The 22,930-nt window shown below is 39.3% G+C and overlaps 1 protein-coding gene across 1 annotated transcript in view; it reads right to left on the bottom strand.

The window, feature by feature from the left end:
• The window catches only part of slc36a1 (solute carrier family 36 member 1), a 48,131-nt gene that overhangs the window by 5,552 nt on the left and 19,649 nt on the right, over nucleotides 1–22,930 (bottom strand). Inside the window, exons 9-11 of the mRNA XM_037076641.1 lie at nucleotides 21,106–21,204; nucleotides 20,206–20,372; nucleotides 17,199–17,368 (exon numbers count right to left, since the gene is read on the bottom strand). Coding sequence (XP_036932536.1) covers nucleotides 17,199–17,368; nucleotides 20,206–20,372; nucleotides 21,106–21,204 — 436 coding nt within the window. The remainder of the gene's footprint in view (nucleotides 1–17,198; nucleotides 17,369–20,205; nucleotides 20,373–21,105; nucleotides 21,205–22,930) is intronic.

The following is a 22,930-nucleotide window of genomic DNA, read 5'->3' as shown; positions in this document are numbered from 1 at the left end:
ATAATATCTTTAGCTTAGCAGCTACAGTGAAGATTAGTGCTTAAAACAGGTTGTAAATAACCGCTTTTCAAATTTTTTTTTGGAATCTCAGGCACCTGAGTTTTTGCATGCTACAAAGAACGAAGCAAGCTCCAATTAATCAATAAATTTGTGATTGTCAGTACAGAAATCAATATCCATCTTGATGTTTTACAAATCACTGAGTCAAGACAGGTGGAAGTCTCATCAAAAATCAGGGTTTTCTAGGAAAATGAGAACAACAGTAACCCAATTTACAAAAGCCTTCAAAACAACAAACTATTAAGCAACTAAAAACTCCCAAGTTTTATCTTTACACCCCCTGGCATTGGCAGTCACACTGGGCAGGCCAGACCAGTTCAAATAAGCAGCTATAAGAAGAAAATGAGTACGGGAAGGCGGGTGTCTGTCAGCGGGCTGTTTGTGAACTGAGCCCACAACTTTTACATCCACTGGGAGAGATAGCTCCTCAGCCAGGTGGAGTCAATTACCACCAGAGCCATAAAGCTAGTGGCAGCGACAGGTGATGCTCTGAGGGTGGATCAAACACTAGTAGGCAGGGGGATGGTTTCCTTTTCTCCACAGTCACCTGGATGTACTAGACACTGTCCTACTGTATTCATTCCTTCAGCTTCCCATCAGCAGGAGAGAGCCACAGGATGCAGATACCTCCATCTTAGGGGGAACAGGAGCAAACTTTCATCTGGCACAGCCAGAGCTGGATGATGTTCTGCTCATTAAAGATGGGCAGAACACACTTTTAGGCTGTTTTCACTGGGACCAACCGCAAGTGAACAGTCAAGGTCTGCATATGTTAATGTTAATTAGCTAGTGGTGGATCTAATCAGCGTGGAGCCGCCAGCAGCAGCAGCAGCAGCAGCAGCAGCAGCAGCAGCAGCAGCAGCAGCAGCAGCAGCAGCAGCAGCAGCTGGATTAAGTCTTTTAAAGCTCAAATCGAGCAAAGTCATAATAGCGGTGAGTAAAACAAATAAATCTTTATATTTACGATAGCATATAATCAGCCCTCAGTGCCTGTCAATACCTTAATCAATGAGAAAGAACTATTAAGAAGAGGTAGATCCTGTGGTGGCCTGTTAATAAATGACAATGTTAACAACTGACATATGTAAACCCTCTGCTTTTATTCCTTGAAGGTAAATCTATTATGTCGCAAACGTTACAAAATATTTTTTAATGATCCATGTAGGTGGTGTTTATCTCAGCAAGCTATAAAACACTGAAGAAAACCCTGAATATTTTGAAAATGTATCTGAATTACATGTAACATGTAGCTCCGGAAAGGACATATGGATGTCTGGTGTGAGTGGAGTCGTGTGAGATGCCAAAAACACTGCACAGTGGGTAATAACATTTACAGGACTTGGACTACAGTTATGCCACTCATATCACACAGTAATCAAAAGGATATGTGAGCTTCGGTGTATTTGCTTAGCAATCACAGTGTATTGTTGCAAGTAACTGCTTCGCTGGATGACGTTTAATCCTTTGTTTTTGAGCATTTGTGTTAGTCGTGGAAGTGAAAGAGTAGTCTGAATACAGCCTTTCCGTAGCAAAGATGGATATCAGAATGTACAATAAGTGTAACTGGTTAAAAACTTTATGCTTCCCGACACAGCTGATGGAGAAGCCAAGGTAATCTATATCATTGCCCTCTGACTCAGTGATGGTGAGGCTTCTTTCTTCCCTTTTGTAGAGAGAAGAATTTGTTTGCCTGAGACAATTTTAAACAAAAATGTGCTGCTGTGTAGCAAACCATGACAGTAACTAGAAGGTGGGACGGAACTCTTTGAACACATTGCCAGTGTTTTAGTCGTCTTTCACTAATGATCATACCACCACAGGACAGTTTGCAGGTCCATTCCATCAATGACAAATCCATAAACCAAGAAGCTGGAAGTCAAAGTTAGAAACTAAATATGCTGATTTGCAGTTTCTCTGTAGGAGCTGCACTGCCAGCAGAGTATATTATTCAACCAAACAGCCATGAAACCTAACGATCATTAACTTGGCATCAAACACACCTCCACTGTCTATTTGTCTGCATAATTGCCCTCTCCTTCCCTCTATTTCAATATCAACATAACCTCTGGCTCACCTCCCTCTCACCCACAACTTCATCACCCTGTTGAGTCAGCAATCAACTTTACTCCCCACCCACTGACCAAGGTGGAAAAACTCTTCACCTAAGAGTTTGACGTTGGCAATGTTGGTCCACCAATTGGGTTCAAATTTAATATCATGGGTGGATTGCTATGAAATTCAGATGAAACGGATGGATCCTGATGACTTGGTGATCCCCTGAATAGTAGTTTGACCACTGGATGGCCTCAACTGTGTGTTATGCAAATGTTAACATACAAACATAAGATTTAGATCATGTTAAAGGGACAGTTCGTGTTTGAGTCAGCAATCAACTTTGTTCCCTTCCGTAATCACTGATCAGTGCAGCCTCAGTTTGGAGAAGTAGAGAGCCGCTCCAGCCCAGACGCTCAGCTGTGTACTGCAGTGAACGGGCTCCAGAGAAAAAGCAAAATAAACCACCTAAAACAAGGCTCATGCTAAAAAATCTACAACAGTTCAAGTGTATGTTGTGTAGTACGTTGTGTCTTTTGGCACTACATTTTCTCAACCGTAGAACCTCCGTATCCCTACGCATCAGTGCAACTGGGCTTGCGCTAGCAGCAAAATACAGTGCGAGGCCCAGTTGCTGGACAAGAGCTTTACTTTCGATAAAAACAAAACTTAACAATTTTAGACAGACACAGACCGTAGAAGCTTCTACGGTTAAGAAAATGTAGTGCCAAAAGAAAGGGCGGTCTTCCGGCAATGTAAAGCGGTGTGAATTTTCCCTATACAACGTACACTTGAACTGTTATAGATTTTTTTTGGTGACCCTTGTTTTAGATGGCTAAATTTCGCTTTTTCTCTGGACCCTGTCCACTGCAGTACAAAGCTGAGCGTCTGGGCTGGAGCAACTCTCTACTTCTCTCTACTGAATCAATTATCAAAACAATTGGCGATTAATTTAATAGTTGATAACTTATCTACTAATCATTGCAGCTCTTTTCATAGCACCACAGTAAAAAAAAACATCTTATATGGGAATTTTTCACCTCTTTCTGACATTTTACAAAACGATCTAGACTAATTGATTGGTCTATAAAATTGCAGAAAATAGTAAATAAAATGTTTTGATTAGTGTTTCCAAAAATCAAAGATGACATCCACAAATGTCTTGATTTGGCAATAACAAATCAATGTACTGTCACTGAGGAGGAAAGAAACCATAAAATGTTCACATTTCAGAGGCTGTGATCAGAGACTTTTACTTTTATTCTTAAATAATAAACTAAACCGACTGATTGATTTGATTGATTATCAAAATAGTTGGCGATTAATTCAACAGTTGACAACAGTAAGGAATCAATGAAACGTTACAGCGCTACCCGTCAAAACCAACAATTACAACAATGTTCTGGGATTTGAGAAACTTTCTTTGTACTTTGTTGTAAGAGGAAAGTCAAGTGTTGTGTTGAATGTACCTCAATTCTAAGAACAGTCCCTTGTGTACACCCCAAGCCAATATGAGTCATCATGGCTCCAGCACAAAATAAAAATAATTTTCACTTGACTAAGAAACATTTTATGTTGGCCTCAGGAGAGGGTACATCCAGTGGGGGCTTGTAGAAAGGTATAAATATTTCCCTCCTTTGCAATTACAAGCTTTTGTTGGAGGGGGTTGGCTGTCCATGGTAAACTATTCCTACCTGATCCTCAACAAATGGCTAAAATTTCTCAGGAAATTACATAGATTATTTCAGCCCTTGGGATATATTGTAAGAACAGTCAAAACCTTTGGCCAAGTGGAAAACGGGGATGTGCACTCATCACAGTTTCCAATTCAATTTATCGTGGCTTGTGGTTGCTTGAAATTACAAAACCACAAGGTAAGAGAAGCTGTCATTACAACTTTTACCTACGAGTGTGTGTGTGTGTGTGTGTGTGTGTGAGGATTCATTTAATCAGTCTGCTGGAGGGTATGTAATCAATTCGGACTATGATGTTTATTTATTTAATTTCCATTTAACATTTATTTAATTTATTCAAGGCAGTTACAGCCCTGAGTTACATAAAGGGAGAGAAAACACAACACAGATATCAAAGTGATACTTCAAGTGGTTTGATATTTGTTTGTGATTCGTTAAAAAAGTGAATAGCAGTTAGAGTGAAAGTATATGCAGTTACTGACTGAATCTCTGTGGTTTAGAGTTTAGTTCCACTGCTAGCTTTTTGTTCATACAGATATCACAACAGTTGCTGTGTTCTGATTGCTTTACAACCATACTGGAGCTAAATTCAATTGGTGATGATTGCTAAAGCTAATCATCTCCTGCTGCAGCTTCACGTCCAAAGATATCCACTGGCATCTAGCTGGAGGCTTTTGTCTGATGCATTAGTGGAGTTAGAAGCAATATTGCTCTTGTGCTATTGATTGATACACTGTGCTGGCATCCGGGTGTTCTCATTCCCCTTACAATAAAACAGCTACACCTTTTGTTTGCTGTTACATGAGGAGCATACAATACCTTTTTCCCCTGCTGTCATGCCCTATAGAAAACCATTTGTGCCACTGCAAACACAAGTTGACCGGACACAACTGCTCAGTGAAAGTATCCTCAACCTTTTAAAAATCTTTAGCAGTAGTACTTGTGAGCCTCTCCACTTCAAATGTTCAGACTTTTACTCCCTTGCTGAAACTCTACTTTACTTGAAAAAAGGTATCTGGTCAGAAGTCATTCTTATCAGAATTATCTTTAACACTTTCCTGAATTGTCTGATCTGACCAAAATCACATCACCAACCAGAGTTTATTTCACTTTCTTTACACTTATTATAGCCATTTACAACAGATTTGGCTGCATTTTGGTCTTTACTTGGTATTAAAAAACACCTTTTGCAAAGATTCATAGACTTCTGTTCTTCTGATCTTGCATTATTTCCTATATGACTCCCTGCATGTGCTTTCAAGACAAACATTAGTTTGGAAAACCAGACAGAATCGTCGAGTATTCCTACTGGTGAAAGATCTTTTAATGTGTGACCCCCTGTGGCTGATTAGTCATCGGTGTGCAAACCCCAACAATATTCCTGATTACAAAAGAGACAGTTGTTGAACCGTGATCAGTACAGGGGTCTAACAACTTTGAAAGCTGTGGGACCTGGCCAACAATATAAACATCTGCCCAAAATACAGTTTCTACCTTGTTAAGATTTCTCGTTGTGTTTGTGCTTCAATTTATTGTTTGAAACCCTAAAGTTACAGGCCCCTCTGTGAATAAAACTTAATTCTGTGTCATTTCAGATTTTTTAGCATTATTTTTACCAGGCTAAAGCACAGAAGTTATGAGTGTCTCTAAAATTAGCAAAACAACATGGAAAGGTTAACGGAACAACTTAGATAATCAGAGGTACTACGCTGTGTTTTTGCCAACTTTAGCTAAACTAATCGTTAAAAACTTGATTATAAGAAAAATAATCCCTCAGCTGAGCAGTGGTGTGTTTTTCTCATGACTGACAGTGATTTCATCAAGTGCATGAAAACAGCTGCACAACAAGCCCAGGATTACTTTCACACAAAATGATCCAAAGTTAAACCAAACCAAGCAGAGCACGCTCTGTTAGCACATATGTTATTTTGCTGTTGCAGTCATTGGAAAATGTTAAATCACCACAAACACCACAAGGAACACAAAGCTAACATTAAATGTCAAGTAGAAAACAAGGGCCTGCTTCTTTATTACACTACTTTAACAGTCTATGAAGATTGTGAAATACCCAGGCATAGAAAAACACACCTCTCAGTGGTGATCCTAACAGAGATCTGTACTGCAACATATGTCTAGATTTCATGTGTGAGTGTGGTAATCAGGACCAAAAGAGAGTGCAGTGTAATGTGTGAACATACATGATTGTAAGGAGGGGACATCATGGCCTTCAGTGTGAAATTACAACAGTGTTTACTTTTGGTAGCAAAGACGTCAGTCGTGGAAAATGGTTGCTCTAAATTGTATGGCTGTGAGGGACATATGATAAATAAGGAGGCAGCAGCTTGTTTAGAGTCTAGTTTCATGAATAAATCCATATCAATCTATTCTGATACTGTACATTTGAAATAACTAATGTACCTCTTTGAGCAAAATAGGAAGCAGGCCGGAGGGCGAGCAATCATGTTTCCTGGATAAGATGGAAAATTCATATCAGATTATGAGGACAGACTGGTCACATCCATGAGTGGGCAGCGTAGAGGGGGGTAGATTAAAATTTCTGCTTTAAATTTTACAAACTGATAATCTGAGCAAGACAGGGAAATGACAATGTTCTCTTGTCACTCAAAAGTTAACCAATACATGTCCATTCAACCTGCAATTTGTTGTATAGCGGTGCTGAAAAACAAACATGTCCCTCATTCCATAAGGTTGGGACAAGAATAAATGAAAAACATCACACACATCAAGGAAAAAGACAGACAGACATATTAAAATGACGAAGGAAAGGGCATAAACAATCAAATGCGTCAAAGGAAGCAGTACATACAGTGATACAAAGGTTAAAAAAAGGACAAAGGCATATTTTGATACACAACACAAAACCACAAAAAAAAATGTTATGGCAGCACAGCATGATGAGCTGCCATTCTTTCTTTGGTGCATTGTACAACAACAAAATGCTGTCGAGGGACCTTTCCAGCCTGCCATGCCATTTGTTGAAAATGTAACATTTCATTGTGTGATACCTGCAGGATGTCACAAACCAAACAAAGAAGACATACTGAAGACATTCGACTGATAACAAATCTCCAAGTGTAAAGCCCTTCCAGATGCCACTGGAGGCTACATTTCAAATCGTTTGATTGGACAAACGAGAGGAAAAGTCATTCAAGTCATCCCAAATCTGGGATGCATAAATGTTGTCAGCTTGTTAGTATACAAACTTGAATGATTCATCCTTTCAGGAAAAAAAAAAAAAAAAAAAAATAGGTTGACGGTCAAGTCCCTGTGTAAATAAAGTTTTCAGGAGATGAAAAACAATAATCTGTTGATTATGCAAGGCCAGATGTGATGGTTGAGCAATGGAAAGGCCATCAGTGCTGGACACATATTTTGATCAAGAATCAGACTGAATCATGAACTTAAAAACAAAAGTCAAACTGAATCGTGAATCTGGAGCATCATGATATCATGACAACCCTAACTGCCCATAACTTTGATAGGGGACTTTGAATATCTGCAGTGAATTGCAAATAGTAGTAGTAATCAACAGACTTACAAATACAAGAAAAACGAATGCTAAAATGGGTCCCCAAATATACCGACTGTAACAGCCATTATTACACCCAAGTCAATACAATAAAAAAAAAACTGCATACATACCTGAGAGAAAAAAAAAACTACTTATTAAAATATAGCAGCTTTTCTGCAGTTTGTCTTTATCAAGTCTATATTTAGCAAGAAAAATACCACACAACAACAAACAAACAATCAAAAAAGACAACAAATATCCATATCCCAAAGATGAAAAGCAAATACTTAACGTACAAATATTTCGACAGTTGACTATTCGGGGCCAGTCCTTATAGTTATATTGAGATATGACAAGTTTTTTTCTTTTCCTGGTCATTTTCTGAACTTACCAGACTGTCCTACTTGTTCTAATATTTGCCTTTTTTTTTAACAAAAACACATTTTTTCATGACCCATAATTAATTTTTTTCAGAACAATTCTGATATTATAAGCAGTACTTTTTATACAAAATCATTTTCATGCTAATGTTAGCTTAGACATCTCTGGATGGGCCGCAAACAAAAAACAACTTAAGGTTGTGCCAAGAAAGTGGACGGTTTAACAAAAGGCCTTCCTGTTCTTCTCATTTTAAGAGGTTGAAGGAGAATCTAAATTGGATAAAAGACAAAAGCCTCTTTCTTTGAAAAACAAACACAGGGATACTGCAATGAACATGATCACAAAAAGACCCGAGCACTGTGGGCAAAGAGGCTCCCAGTGGACACTTTATCTCCCCACCAAACTAGGCTGTGGATAAACAAGCAACAGATTCAGAGAAGAGACTGTTGTCCTTTCCTGGCCTGACATCACACTGACCTGTCTATATTTAAGAGCCCTTGGATGCTACTCCTCGTTTTTGAGGGGGCCTGAAAGTGCAAGAAAAACTTTAATAAGAACAGCACTTCTACAGAGAGTTGACCTGTGCATCCTGCTCAGGGAACTTTTTGTCCTGTTTTGTTTAAAAAGAAAAAGCGAAATGGAGGACATGCAGGCTGCAGAAAGAAGTCTGATACTCCTCGATACAAATGGTAATTGTCTTCATTTCACAAGGACGAAGGTATTTAGGTAACATTTGGACACTCATCTTGTTTGACAATCTGCTGACTCTTCTGTGTATAACCTCTAGCTGCTAATATGCAAACTCACCAAACTTGGAAAATCCTATCATGCCAGGATGCTAAGCTACACACAGCATGCTCATATTTTCAAACTCAGCCAGTCTGTGAAACTTTATATTAAGGGATATCAAAACGGTGTTGTTATATTTGTCCTTGCACTTCAAATGTATTGATTCCTGTGTTTAGAGACAACTTGCCACCAGTGACCGCTGTGAAACCCAATTAAATGTGTCTGTTCTTCTCTGGATTACATGCTTTGTGATTGAGACCAATGACATAGAATTTTGTCTTTAAGGGGTATTGAAGTGTATTGAGAGGCGGCCTGGTGTACTAACTGAAGCAACGTGCCCTCATTAATGCAGTTCCATGACTTTTTTCTTCATGCAGTACGTTTTCTCCCCGAAGGTCTGGTTAGATATCAACACTTGTGGGTGGCTTAATGGTGCAGAGGAGGGATATGAATTTAAAGTATGTACAAAGGAGGACAACAAAAGAACATTTGATGGGTCAGGGAGATGGCCTATACAAGAAGGAAAACAATCAAGACTGCATGGAGTCCCTTGGTTTGCAGACAGGAGCAAATGAGATTTGTCAGACTTATTAGATATTGTCAAATGACATCCTTCATCAATCACAGGGCGGCCACATAGACACGGACAATTTTTCCAATCACATCTACAGGCAATTTGGAGTCAGTTATAGCAACACGCAACAAATGAAATGCACCATTGTGTTGAGTAAAATCACAGATTGCTGTTGTTAATGATCATTTGAACATGGTAGGAAACATCTAGGATGATCTAACCACACAACTCAACAAAATTTGAAACAAAAGGTCCATTTGCTTTGAGACCACTCAATGGTGGAAATCTTACATATTTTGTCTTTAAGATGCTGAGGATTAATATAGATTTACTGCATTAATTCTTGATTCAGTTACTATTCAAACATACATTAAATATGTTTTAATGTATCAGCCTTAACACACTGAAACTAAAGTACAAGAATATGTTTTGCTCCAGGTCACCTTCTGGCGTCATTAGAATTTTTAGGCCCTACAAAATTAGGTCACATGTGAAAACTGATCTAGACACAGAGAGTGAGAAAACACAATGACAAGAACTATGAGGGAGAGAAGGCTGACAACAGAAAACAGGCTGAAGAGGAGTGGAAATGAAGAAGGTGGAGTTGGAGGGTGAGGTTGACCTTCCCCACCCCGCAGGAGGTCTGTGCTAAAGACAGAAATCCTCAGGCAGACCTGTCTGCTCACAGTCCGGCTACTCTGGCTGTGCTTCTTTTAGCTTGGCTGACACAGTAACTGTGCCGTGGTTTGGATGTTTGGGGACTGAGGTTGTCATTAAGAGATAAGGATGCTTTAGAAACGTGACTTGCACATTCAGCTGCTGTGCTCTGATTTGTTTCTCAGATGTGACCTTTAGGGCTGATTGTTCCTCCTGTCACTTGCATGTAATCAGGTAAGACTCCTGCATTCAAGACTTGTTACCGTATCCTACAGTGGGTGCTGTGATAATGAGGCAGGCTGAGAAAAAGGTATGCAATGTGTCACACAGCAGTTTGAGTCAGTGTTCAACTCCTGCCCTGAGACATTTATATACTCTGAGGTAAATACAGGTACAGGTGCATAGGTTTAGGGTTTGTATACACTGTAAGGCTAAAAGTGTGTGGACATTTCCTCATATTGTTCATTCCTGATTTCAAATAGCTCCAATACAGGGAAATCTTCTTGCATACAATCTTGCATCAATCCATGAATGACATAAAAATCATAACTATAAATGTAATTCTGAGTAGCAGAATTTTGTTTTGTCTGCTTTGTTACCAAGTAATCAAATCAGGACCTAACATTTGCTTTACCATGTTGGACAACACTGATGTAGGCTTTCAACTTTGTGTCAGCAGCTTGTGTTTGGTGAGAAATATGCCTGGTTACCAAACCTGGCCCTCGTAGGGTACTGTACAAACTCCTGTACTGCAGAAGAACAAATCACATTGAATAAATCAGTGCCTAAATGTTGCGACCTGAGAATGCATCTGGGTTAGAGAGCAACTTAGGGTAGCTTGTTTAAGTTATGGCAATGTTCAACCCATGGCACTCATAAGTGTAGTTAATGGTAAACTTGCCGTAGACAAAGTCCATCCATTGTCTGGAACCGCTTTATCCCTTTTAGGGGGTCGCAGGGGTTGCTGGAGCCAATCCCAGCTGTATCTGGCCGAGGGCAGAATACACCCCAGACAAGTTGCCAGCTCATCACAGAGCAACGCAGACACTTGGAGAACATGCAAACTCCACACAGAAAGGTCCAGGAATCGCACCCAGGACCTTCTTGCTGTGAGGTAACAGTGTTAACCACCATGCCGGTCCCGTAGACATAATGCACTACAATATTTGTGATGCATAGTGCAAACTGGCTGAGAGGACTGCCTCAGCAGAAGAAGCACCATGTGAAACACAAAATGTATCTAAAATAAATAAATATCCATACATATAATCTATAGTGGTTTTAGTTTTAGCTTTTCTGGAAGTGCTTTCTAAAATAGACCTTAAATATGTTCAACACATCACCAAACATCTGATCTTTGCGTGTCACTGCTACTAACAGACACAAGAAGATTCAGATGAGCTGAAACAGTCGCAGAAAGCAAAGGCCAAACACCAGACATAAAGGTGAACGTGTGCACACGTCATGTTTCTGAGAGGGTATAAAATATGACAGCACAACAGTCCATGCATTCCCAGTGGCATGCCACCTTTGTGCAACAGTGCTCCAGGATGAAGTATTAAAAAAAAATTTAGAGCGGAAAAGGCTCACGCGACATCCTCATGTCCTCTCTTGTTCCCATCAACAGCTTAACAACACACGCTAGCTGCTCAGCTTGGGCCTGTGGCAAAGTGACTCAGACAAAGGAGGCACTTCTGAAAATGAAATGACCAGTGCAGCCAATATAAAGCTGCCACACAGGCAAGATTATTTGGTTTTGTGCCTTTTTTCTCAGCTAGGCTGTTTGAGTGAATATGAATTGTGTATTTAAATCTCCATTATGGAGAGGGCAACATGGACAGCAAGAATTGTCTAGGCTTGGCTTGGATTTCCTATTTCTGTCCTTAATGTGGGGAGGATTTTGTGTGATTATAGCATCCTCTAAATCATTCTGATGACATTATATTTTGTTTGAAGAAAAAATATCTGTGGTGGGGAAAATTGATGCAGTCTGTGACGTGAACAACCCATTTATCTGTTTCCTCAATTAAGACCCCAGGGGGTGAAGAGGTGGGGTGGGTGGTTTATTGGCATGAACTGTTTTCTGCTACAAGGCAATGCAGCTTTATCTATACAGCACATTTCAAACACAAAAGAAATTGCAAGTGCTTGACGTAGGAAGAGAAAAGCAGTGTCTAATGTGTTATCATTGGGAGTTGTCAAATCATATACATATGTGCTTTGATGATAAGTAAAATTACTTTAATTTGAAAGTTTAGCTAGCACTGAAATCCCACTGTGAATCAACACCACTGATTTTGGTTAGCTCATTTAACAAAAGCTTTAGGTTCAAAGTGTTTTGAAGGGAGTTTTTACTCGGCCATATCATTTGTGATTTAGGGCAACATAAATAACATGGGCTCACAGGTAAATATTGAAATATTTACTTAAAGCTGCATTGTATCAATATTTCTATATGAACAATAAGTCAAATGACTATTAGAGGGTTTTAGTATTTTCAGCTCATTATTCGGAGTTCATTCAAGCTAATTTTTGGTTCAGTCTCAGTGCTCTCATCAGCAGGAGGTAGGTGTGCTAAAAAGTTCTAAAATCTCTCTTCACACTACCTGCCCAGCACCACTATTGGTCAAGAAAACCTGATATAAGGTGCTCATTAGCTCAGTTGGTAGAGTGGGCGTCCCATGTGCAGAGGCTTTGTCCGGGGTTCAGAGTCCAACCTGAGGCCCTTTGCTGCATGTCACCCCCCCATCCTGTTTCCTGTCATCTCTGAAGCTGTCCTATCAATAAAACCATAAAAAGGCCAATGAAAAAAAATAATCCTATGTAGCTTTACCAGAGGATGTACACTTTATATTTACTAAATGATCAAATGGCAATCAAAGGACTTGGTTTTGGGCTGCTCTTGTCCCACTCTGTAACATGACTTTATAATGGCACTTACACCTGCAAGAAACAAGGCAAAGCCATGTAGCATTCCTCCAGCTGCCACTCAGAGGCTCTCTGATCCAGAACAACAGTAACAGCAGCAGTAAGCTCCTCCACCTCTCAGCCTATCGCCGCTAAATTAGAATAGAGTGCTCACTTCAAAAGAAATTTCCCTGCATTGAAATGAACTGACCTTTGTCGAGCTGGAGAACAAGTCAAAGCGCAGCAAAGCGCAGCTAAGCAGAGTGAACGTCTTTGCTCAGGGCCATCCTCTCTTTTAACTCTTATCTGACTATATGAGCTGAAACTGAAACCAATGAGGGTGAGAGACGAGGACTTGATGTGACACATCAAGGTTCATTTTACAGTTCTGCCACTTGAAAGACCTCCTGAGTAAAACAGCGAGAACAGAACAAGTTTGGGACATCAGTCAATACTGCACTTTCAGTGACATTTTCCACCATCGTTTGAAAGATATTTTGACTTCACAGACAACAAGATCATGTGGCTAACTGATTTCAAAGACATTTGAAAATGTTAAACAGCACACAGCATAAACAAATATGTTCAATAGAAACTCAAATTAACTAATGACATAAATTCCTCCTCAAACTGAAGACTGAGACATTTAAATCATTGCCACCTCTTTCAATGTCCACAAAACATTTCTCTTCACAGCAAAACAGTGTTGCAGCATTCCAACTGAAGTAGCTGGGGACTTTTTTGAAAACATAGGTGAAAAAAAAAGAAAAAAGAAAAAGAGTCCATACAGCTTTTCCGGTGTATTCCCAGTCTCTGGAATCCTTGGGATCCCAAATAAATTTGAAAAGATTTGAAATTTACACCAGTTTTGAGCTGAAATATTTACTTTGGCCGCCAAGCTAAAGGTTTTAACAGATTGGTTGCATGAGCTTGACAAAGCATCGATGGTCTAAATAAAACATTTAAAAGATGTTTTAAAAATGGCTCCATACAGCTTGTCCAGTGTAATCCTAGTCCTGCAAGCCCAGAAGCAAATTGTTTTTCAGAGACTTTATTTAGACACTTAATGTAAGGTTGAGCTCGTGCACCCACATCAGACAGGGTGCGCGCTAATTACTTTAGCTTAGCAGCTACAGTGATGACTTCATCTTAAAAAAACAGTGTAGATAATGTCCTTTCAAATCTATTCTTATTACTTACTTGTGGCTTTTGGAAACTTGGATAACAGCGGATGATCTGTATGGGGCCTTCAGGCAAATGTTAAGGCTCTGCTACTCTTCTAAACACTGACACAAGTCTCTCTGGCTTCTTAATTTCTATACGTTACTGTCATGTCTTTGCTAGAGCTGCAACGATTACTCGGGTAACATGAGTAATTCACTTACAAAAAATGGTCAAAGCAAAATCTCTGCCTCGAGGCTTCGTTTAATTCCTTTTTCATTTTTCCACATGGACTTTTATTGCGGACAAACACCACTACGCTTAGAATTGGGTCAGTGCAATGGCGGAGAGCCAAGAAACCGTCCATAGAAGTCAGAGAATGTTTGGGATCATTTCACACTTAAAAAAGGAGATAACAAAGTGCAATGTGTATACTGCAAAGCAGAACTGGTGTACCACCACAGCACATCAACAATAATTCAACATCATTTGTTCATCCTGATGTCGGTATGACTAGATACCAGGTTAAGATGTGGAAACTAATTTGTGTTAAATTGCAGGATGGTAACAGCCTACACCAAATAATTCCTTTCCACACACACACTCATATCGTCTCTCTCACTCTCCCTCACGCATGCATGCACATAAACAAACACACACCTTTACTTCTGGTGTTAGGAATAGTTGGAATACATACCTTTATGTTTTTCCAGGAATAAAAGCCAATTGCTAAGTCTATTTAACAGGCCTGTCATTTTCAGTATGCATCAGTTTATATTTTTGTTTAATAATGCAAAATTATTTTTCATTAGATTACTTGATTAATCGATGGGATAATCGGTAGGATACTCGATTCTAAAAATATTCAATAGCTGCAGCCCTAGTCCTTGCAACATGCAGATGATTAAAACTTGTCTTTTCTCCATTTCTTTGCACACTCAAATAACCTTGCGATGCAGACCAAGAGAAGCGAGCTCACATCGCTAAAACACTGCACTAGTAGTTTAACAAAGACAAAAGCTTCTCCCTGTGGACGACAAAGAACCAACATCTGTTCTCGATTCAAAGACTGCGACTCTCAGAGGCATTCTCTTCAACATTTACTCTATGCATACGCAGTCGGCGCTGCGTCAATCTCATCTCATATTCTGATTCAAAAACCAAAAGCAATCTCCTACTCGCAGACACGCATGTAGGAGCAACATGATTCCTCCTCCAGTCCTCTGTCACTCGCCTCCTTCATTCAAGCATGCATCAGTGGGATACCACTGGAAGTCTTTTTTTGTTCCTGCACCAGCTCCTCATTCACAACACACAGTCCGCTCTGCGCCCGAGTTGCCATGCAAATGACCTGAAGACATGAAGGGGTACATGTATGCATTTATTCCCTTTTATTAGCTTATCAACATGCATGTGCAGAGACCTATACAGCGTGGCAGATGTAATCTGCATAATACTCTACAGGCTACCAATCACAGCTAATAAAGAAAATGAAAATCCTGGGGCTAAGAGGCACTGTGGTTCTCTAACTGAATAAGTGTGCTGTGGCTTGAGGTTTCATTCCATGTGAAGTGCAGTGGGGAGGGAATGGCAATGAGGCCGGACATTTCTTGTTCCCAATTATAATCCCACTAATATACCAAATATATAGCCACAAATGTGGTACTGAAAAGCCTCAGTTATAAAAAGACTAAGCAAGCACGCTGTAGTGCTGAAAAAACAGCCTCGGTAACACTCTCAACTTGAGACGGCCACATTTATCTGCTATATTATGAACCCTTCGCATCTCCCTCCAGACTGATGTGATTTAAATAGCGGCCTAAACCTCCCATCATTTAATGGAGGCTTTTATGCAAAGCACTTAATAGCACTACAAGTGGTTATGACACATTACACCTACCAAGAATTAAACTTATTGTATACTGTTGGCTGTGGAGTTTGCAAATTGAACTATACCTATGAGGCTATGCATGACTTAATCACAGGGTAAAAAAAAAAATCATGATTAAAGATGGAAGAAACCTTAAAACTACCATAATTATTACACAGAAAATTGCCTCTAATGCAGCTAATACAAATTAGATATGAGAACTTTTAACACAATAATGTGATGCTTTAAAATTTAAGTAAGAACAATTGTAGGAGCGCAGTGAATTCTAACCTATTCTATAGTACCTAATGAAAGTATCAGTGTGCTATTGACAATATAACACAATGCTACTGACTTGATATACTGCTTGTATTCTTTGTTAACACAATAAAAGGCACTTAAGCTCCCATTCTCCTCATTATTTGTAGATTAGTCATCGATTCCAGTGTTGCTGCAAACTTAATTGCTTCTTCAGTTCTTTGTATTTGAAGGCCTTGTTAAGTCTTTTCTTTTTCTAAAGAACAACTGTGAACCCCTCACTCATTTTACAACTCTGGTTAGCATCCTGTCAGTTTTCCAATCACAATCCATCCATCTAAAGTTAAATTGGCATCATCAATCACCGGTTTCAACAGAATGTAATCAAAGCAACAAACAGGTTTTTAAAACCAGGCAGACTCGATCGAACCATCTATGGGTTCTTCTGTTAGATGCACCTTGTAATAGCGTATCTCCCATAATCCATTTATTCTCTGCCACTTCTCCAAGGATGGGTTTCTTTGTGGCTGTAGGAAACCCAAAAGTCACTACAGCAATTACTTTCACTGGGCCATCCTGAGGTGTTCCCAGACGAGGTAGGATGCATAACCAGCAACATTTTAAGGGAGAGACTCCCAGCGCTTTGAAAGGAGAAGTCTGTAACACCAGAGATAGTGTATTATGACACAAGTCACACCCCCTACATCTAAAATCTACTTAGCCCAGACACCCTGTAAAAGGAACTCAGTTCGGTAGCTTATATCCATTACCTTATTCTTTGAGGGTTACGGTTTCAATTAACTAGTCTAGAGTGTCAACTTCGGACTCAGCTGTCTCTCTATCATGGCAGTCACGTACAATACACTGTTTATGTTGATCTGATGCTCTGTCCCTTCCTCATTCACAAGACTTAATAAGACCCCAAAAGAACTAAACTCTTCCCCTTGGGACAGACACTCTAATCAACTTTTCCATGTATGTGCCTCTGACATTGGGTTGCTGACTCTGAATCTTAACCTCATGATACTGGGTTGCAAACCACCCCAGTCTGTGCTAGAGGACATGGACTGATGAAGCCAAGAGATTCTGCATCAGCAAAAAGCAGAGATGCATTCATATGACTGCTGGAGTGGACAATCTCCACTACTGAACTGCTTCTACAGTTGCTGTTTAGTTTATTAGCTATTGAATTGAAAAAGCAAAGTAAGTCTAGGTATTTCACCATTGGTGGATTTTTGGATTATTTTGTTGGTTTTAACTTACATGTGAAGATGACCAAGATGGTGCGCAGCAGCAGGTCGACAGCTCGCTCCCACCTCGGTGACACGCGAGCCACGACTGGCGGTATGAGGATCTCTGCTGGAACGTAGAACTGGAGGGCGAACGTGATGAAAATGCCAAAACAGTACAGCAGCTTCACAGCCTGGTACGTCCTGGAAACAGTGATCAGAGTCACAAAAATAAAAAAGACTATAACAGACAGAATGTAAAGTGTCGTCCATGAAAAAAAAAACACATGACTAATACTTGTTACAATTATCAACACAAGACCAATTTTCATGTTCACGATGCATCAGAAAAACACATTACAAGATTAATCAATTGGTAGTCCTTGTACAACAAACGGCTAAAACTCACTGTCTACAGGTAATTATATTCTTTGAGTTTTCAACCTCAGTGAACAGCCAATCTATTCCACTAATTAGCTGCTTTAGTCCTATCAGGGGAGACATTTCAAAAAGCATCTGTCTCCAATCCCCATGATGATAGTAACATGTAATACAAAAACAAAATCCACTGGAGTATTTGGTTTTAGTACCTTGATTATCCCTAAAAAAAGAGATGAGCTCACAGCAGGAATAAAATGAGGTCCCGTGCCTGAGCCTTTTCCTCAGAAGGAAGATGAATGATGTTAATCACAAATTAGACCAAATGACACACGCCATAAATTTGTCAGTAAAGTTATTTTCCTCTGTGAAATTTTTTTGACTATTTTTGATTTCGCCATTATATTTCACAATATTTACTTGGTGTCATTATTTTCAGCACAACCTCACATGTGTGACTGTACAGTTATTTTTTTATTTTGACATACTGTATTAACACAATGGACCCAAAATCACAAAAAAAACATAAAATCTGAGTAGAAAAAGTTAGATATTTTTTACTGTGAAAACCACAAATATGTTTAATAAACAATTTTTTGTTATTTGTAATGCAAATATAAATTGTTGTTTGCCAAATATGTGCATACATTTTAAAAATTTACAAGGTTATATGTAACTATTTACAATGAAATGCAGGCAATGCTCAGGTCTGCCTGAGCTCCTTCCAGCTGAATGAAGAGCTGCACTGCCTGCTCCACATTCAGCATCTCCTCATTGTTTTGACTCATTAAACAAAAAACCGACTCCAATACAAACTAAACACACTACACCAAACACTACATAACACACTAACTACACACTCCAAACACGCTAAATGTCACAAATCTATCAACTCTCAATATGGCTGGCTGTCTCTAAACCGACCTTCGTTTCCTGTCATTCATCCACTTACGTCCCTCCCACAACTACCCCTGTTCCTCAACAACCAAACTTGCTGCTTGGACACTTTCGTGACAAAAGCCTGTTTTTACCGTTTCTTCCTGCACCAGACACAAAGCAAATGTGACGGCAATGTTCGCGAAAAAGCGTGGCGGATATTATTTACCCTAAGTCTGGTTTTGGACCTGCTGGTGTAATCGACTCGGGAGGTGGGCCGCGGGATTGGGCAAGCAGCTAGCTACACATAAACATCCACAGATTCTGATTCTACTTTGTTGTCCGTGCGTCTCAGGATCGCCACAGACTGGAACAGACTCGGCCCGGACTCGTTTATTAACGGTATTGTTGTAGTCCAAACAAATCCGACGTCGCACACCCTTGAACCACGCAGCAGCCATGTTGAAACTCTCAGGTCAGTCTGATCCTGATCCGCAGAAATATTTGAGGAACACACACACACGCACAGACACACAGACCGAGATTCCCTTCTTTTATGGAGAGATGAGAACAAGCAGGCTTCAAGTTTCACTTAATGTTGGCTTTATTGTTTTTGTGTCATTACTATTAAATCATTGCATGTCCTCGAGGCATTCAATCAATTGATTGTTCACCTCAAATTAAAAAAGGATTTCAAGGACCTATAGGAACCTTGATGTGAGCCTGAAGATAGAAATTGAGTTTTGAAGAACTTGACTAGATTCTTTTATATTCTGGGTCAGTTTTGGATTAGTCCAGCAACTACATCACATAGTTTGTTTTTTGACTATAACAATTAAGAGTCTTAAATATGACAGAGCTACATGACCGGAGACTATTTAACATCGACTGCTGCGTGTTAAATAAAAAGTTAAACTGAATGATGAAATCAGAATATTCTATAGGCAAATTAACAAACTGTGTGTTTCCAGTTCTTGTGAACACGTTCTCCCACCATTTTCACATTTGCAAATAAACTGACCAATAGTTCCATTGTTCTGTTTTATTGGTTTCCTTTAAATTTTGTGTGTATATTTACATGACAAGAGTCTCGATTATCTTGAAAAACAGGACTTGCTATTTTTTCTAAATTTACATGAAATCAAAATCTAGTACAAGCTTTTTAGGTGTGTTGTATGTTTTTGGATAGTATCTGAATCTTTCTCAACAAAGGATCAGGTTAAATTTAAAGCCTTTTTATCTGCATGTTGAAAAACACATAAAACAGAGACTCCCACATAAAAATGGCCAGGTACCAAAAATGTAGCCGCGTTTCCACCAAGCACATTACATAATAGAATGGTTTATTTTCATATTCATTGGCAATAGTTGGAGAGACCCACAGAACCACTCCATTTCATCCTGTTTTTGTCAGATGAAGGCTCAAGTGTGCTTGGCTGGTATCATAAAAGTGAAGTTAAAACACTGCAGACTACTGGATGGTCAGAGAGAATCAGAGCAACCAGAGTTGTCTCATCATCTGCACTCTGATGTGGGATTTCCAAACCTCTCCTGTTTTTGTCAGCAGTCTTGTCTTGCTCAAACAAAGCTTGTCTCTTTGTGATAATAAACAACCACACACCGGGAAAGAAGAACACTAAATGTTTGATGTTCCCAATTGTGTGTGTCAAATGTAAAGTGAGTCAGGGACGGTCGGGGGCAGAAAAGTGTCAGTGAAGGGTTCAATCTGAAAGTGTTGGGTGGAAACTTGTGATATTTGTGATCCAGGGATGCTGATGTTCTCTTACCAGCAGTTTGGCAGGTTTAGAGTGATGCTCCCTCCTATGTGCTCTCCGAAGCACATGTATCCAATAGTACCCAGGCTGATGTAGAGGAAGGTGACGATGCCCATCCCCAAATACAGAACAGGAATGAAACTCTGAGGCCTCTGCATCTTATTCTCCAGGGGAAGAACCTGCCGACCCACAGAGACATAACCACTGTAACTAGGACAACGGACATTTGAACAACATCAGAGGGCTTCAAAAGGAAAATGTCTTGACTATGTTCCTGACTGAGTTTTCATTTTAAAATGCCACTTTCTCTCAGGCTGTGATGTCTTGATTCTGACTTATGAACATGTTATTATGACGGCTTAATTTGTATTGACATTTTAGCAACAGACCGAGGCTCTCTTGGAATGCACTACATTTACTGTTAAGTATGATGTTAACTTAACAGCCAAGGGAACCACTAATTATCATGTGATAACTGTACTGCATAACCACTGGAACAATAAACACTCTCACTGATGGGGGATGTACTGCGAATTGGGCAATGCTTGGTTTGGGTAAATTATGTTTTCAAACAGGAAATCGTAATGCAGACAACTAGTAACACACAATATGTTTTTAAATCTAAACAGTACACTAACATATGTTTTTGAAAACATTTCAGTAAAGGATCACAGTTCCTGTTTGATCAGCACTGCCAGAGAGACAGAGGGGTGGCAAATTGAAATCAAATCATATTGTGGAAAAATGGGAGATAATGAGAATATTTCTAATACCAGGTGTTGGTGCAAAGAGTCCTGATCAATTGTTTTAAATGCATCCAGACACATTTAATATGTGTGCAAGCTGTAAATGGGGTTTAACTGTTTATATGTCAATTTGTTTGACCCTTGTTTTGATCAGTCAGTCACATACCACTCCAATTCCTTCGAAGGCAAAGATGGCCGTCCCAAAGAATAGAGGGTAGTCTTTAGCTCTGCCGACCTTTGGTAGGTTGATGGGGTATGTGATGTTCTGGGGAGGAGAAGAGAGAAAAGACCTGAAAATTTCTTCCTTCTGCACAAACTGTGTCAGTTAATTTGATGTTATGATCCCAAGCTTTGTTGAATGGTCATCTTTAAATAGGCAATTTATTATTGCTGAGTACTGTTCCACATCTATCAAATCACATTTACAGTCAAGAGGTGCATTTGAATAATTTGTAATCAAATTAAGTAACATTACTTTGCGGTGAGAGGACATCATTCCTTGGCCGTGTTACACTCGTCTATCAGCTGAAAGCTGCAAATCACATTAGCTAGCTTGTAATATAATAACTGAATATGATTGGAGTCTTTGATATGTTGCTGTGAAATAAGCAGGATGATTTAAAGAGAGCTGTTATAACTGCAAAATCAACTCTCCCTGGGATGATGAAAGGCAGTGTAAGTCATCAAATCACACCTCTTTTGCACACTGTAAGACAATCCCATATTCATAAAAGGTCTTCTTGTAACAACGACCTTGTTTAAACCTGATATTCACACGTGTCCTGAGTGACTGCTCGTGATCAGATCTCACTTTCTCACTCTATATTCCAAAACAGACTTACTTCTCTAGGAAAAACATATACAATGTTTTTTACACAAAAGGAAAGAACTTGATGTACAATATTTCCTGAATTTACAAGAATGCAGAGGTAATTCTGAATTTGTCAGAGAAAACATTTCACAATGTTTAGAAAATGTCTCCAAACTCAGTTTTGGGATTTTTTAAGAGTGTCTGGCGACTTTGTCTATGGGAGACAAAAAGTAGCCTATATCGACTGCCGTTTAGTATATTTGTAAAACTCGTCATCTGCAAATAAATGTCATCTTTCATAAATTTTGTGTAAAAGCTTAAAACAGTTGAAACAGTGTGTATTCAAACAGCTGTTAAATGTTGGCAGTTAATTTGCACTTCAGTTACTAATTCAATGGATTACTCAGGACAGATGGTAATACAAGATCTGTACAAGGCCAATGACTTAAATGTAGCTGCTGGGGAAGGATCAGCAGAGTAAGCTGGACTTACAGAAACTGGCAATATCTTTGTTGCAATCAGGAAACCACTTTATGATTTCCCTTTGGAGGACCATATCTTGTATTACTCTTTAAGTGAAGGTCAACAGGATGAGCCAAAACCTTAAAGCCATGAAGTGGAGTCATCAAATTTGAAATTGGAGGAAGCCCTTAAGAACTGCATTAATATCATTATACTTTCTGGGGTTAAAGGCAAAAAGGGCACCAAATCAAACTAGAAAAGACTGTTATTTTATTATTGTTATTTATTTATTTATTTTTACTTTTGTAGCTTTTATGCTCTAGCTTTACCCAAATTCCTTGCTCAGGTGATTCATCAGCGGCAGAAACACCTTACGGCCCACATACAGACATCTCTTAGTGCTGAGTCTTTGGACGGTTCCTGATGCAAGAAATTGCTTTTTTCAAGGCAAGGCCATTTGTCCAGGAACACGACTGCTATATCTCTATAAAAGGGCAGAATCTGCACGATGAAATACTCTATAACCTGAAAACAGGTAATCTGGAGACTCTGTCACTATCAGTTGTACTGTTATCCATAACAGCACCAGAAACCAATCAGCTCAGTGGAAACAGAGAGACAGATTGTAACACATAAAGAAGATAGTTTGGGGGTTAACTGGTTGCCTCTAGATTATAGATGCTTCGATCTATATAGGTAACTAGGTGTTTAGATGCTT

Source organism: Acanthopagrus latus, chromosome 18 (assembly GCF_904848185.1).
Source record: "Acanthopagrus latus isolate v.2019 chromosome 18, fAcaLat1.1, whole genome shotgun sequence".
Lineage (NCBI taxonomy): Eukaryota > Metazoa > Chordata > Actinopteri > Spariformes > Sparidae > Acanthopagrus > Acanthopagrus latus.
Note: the sequence above shows the minus strand (reverse complement) of the source record. Positions and strands in the feature narration are given on the sequence as shown.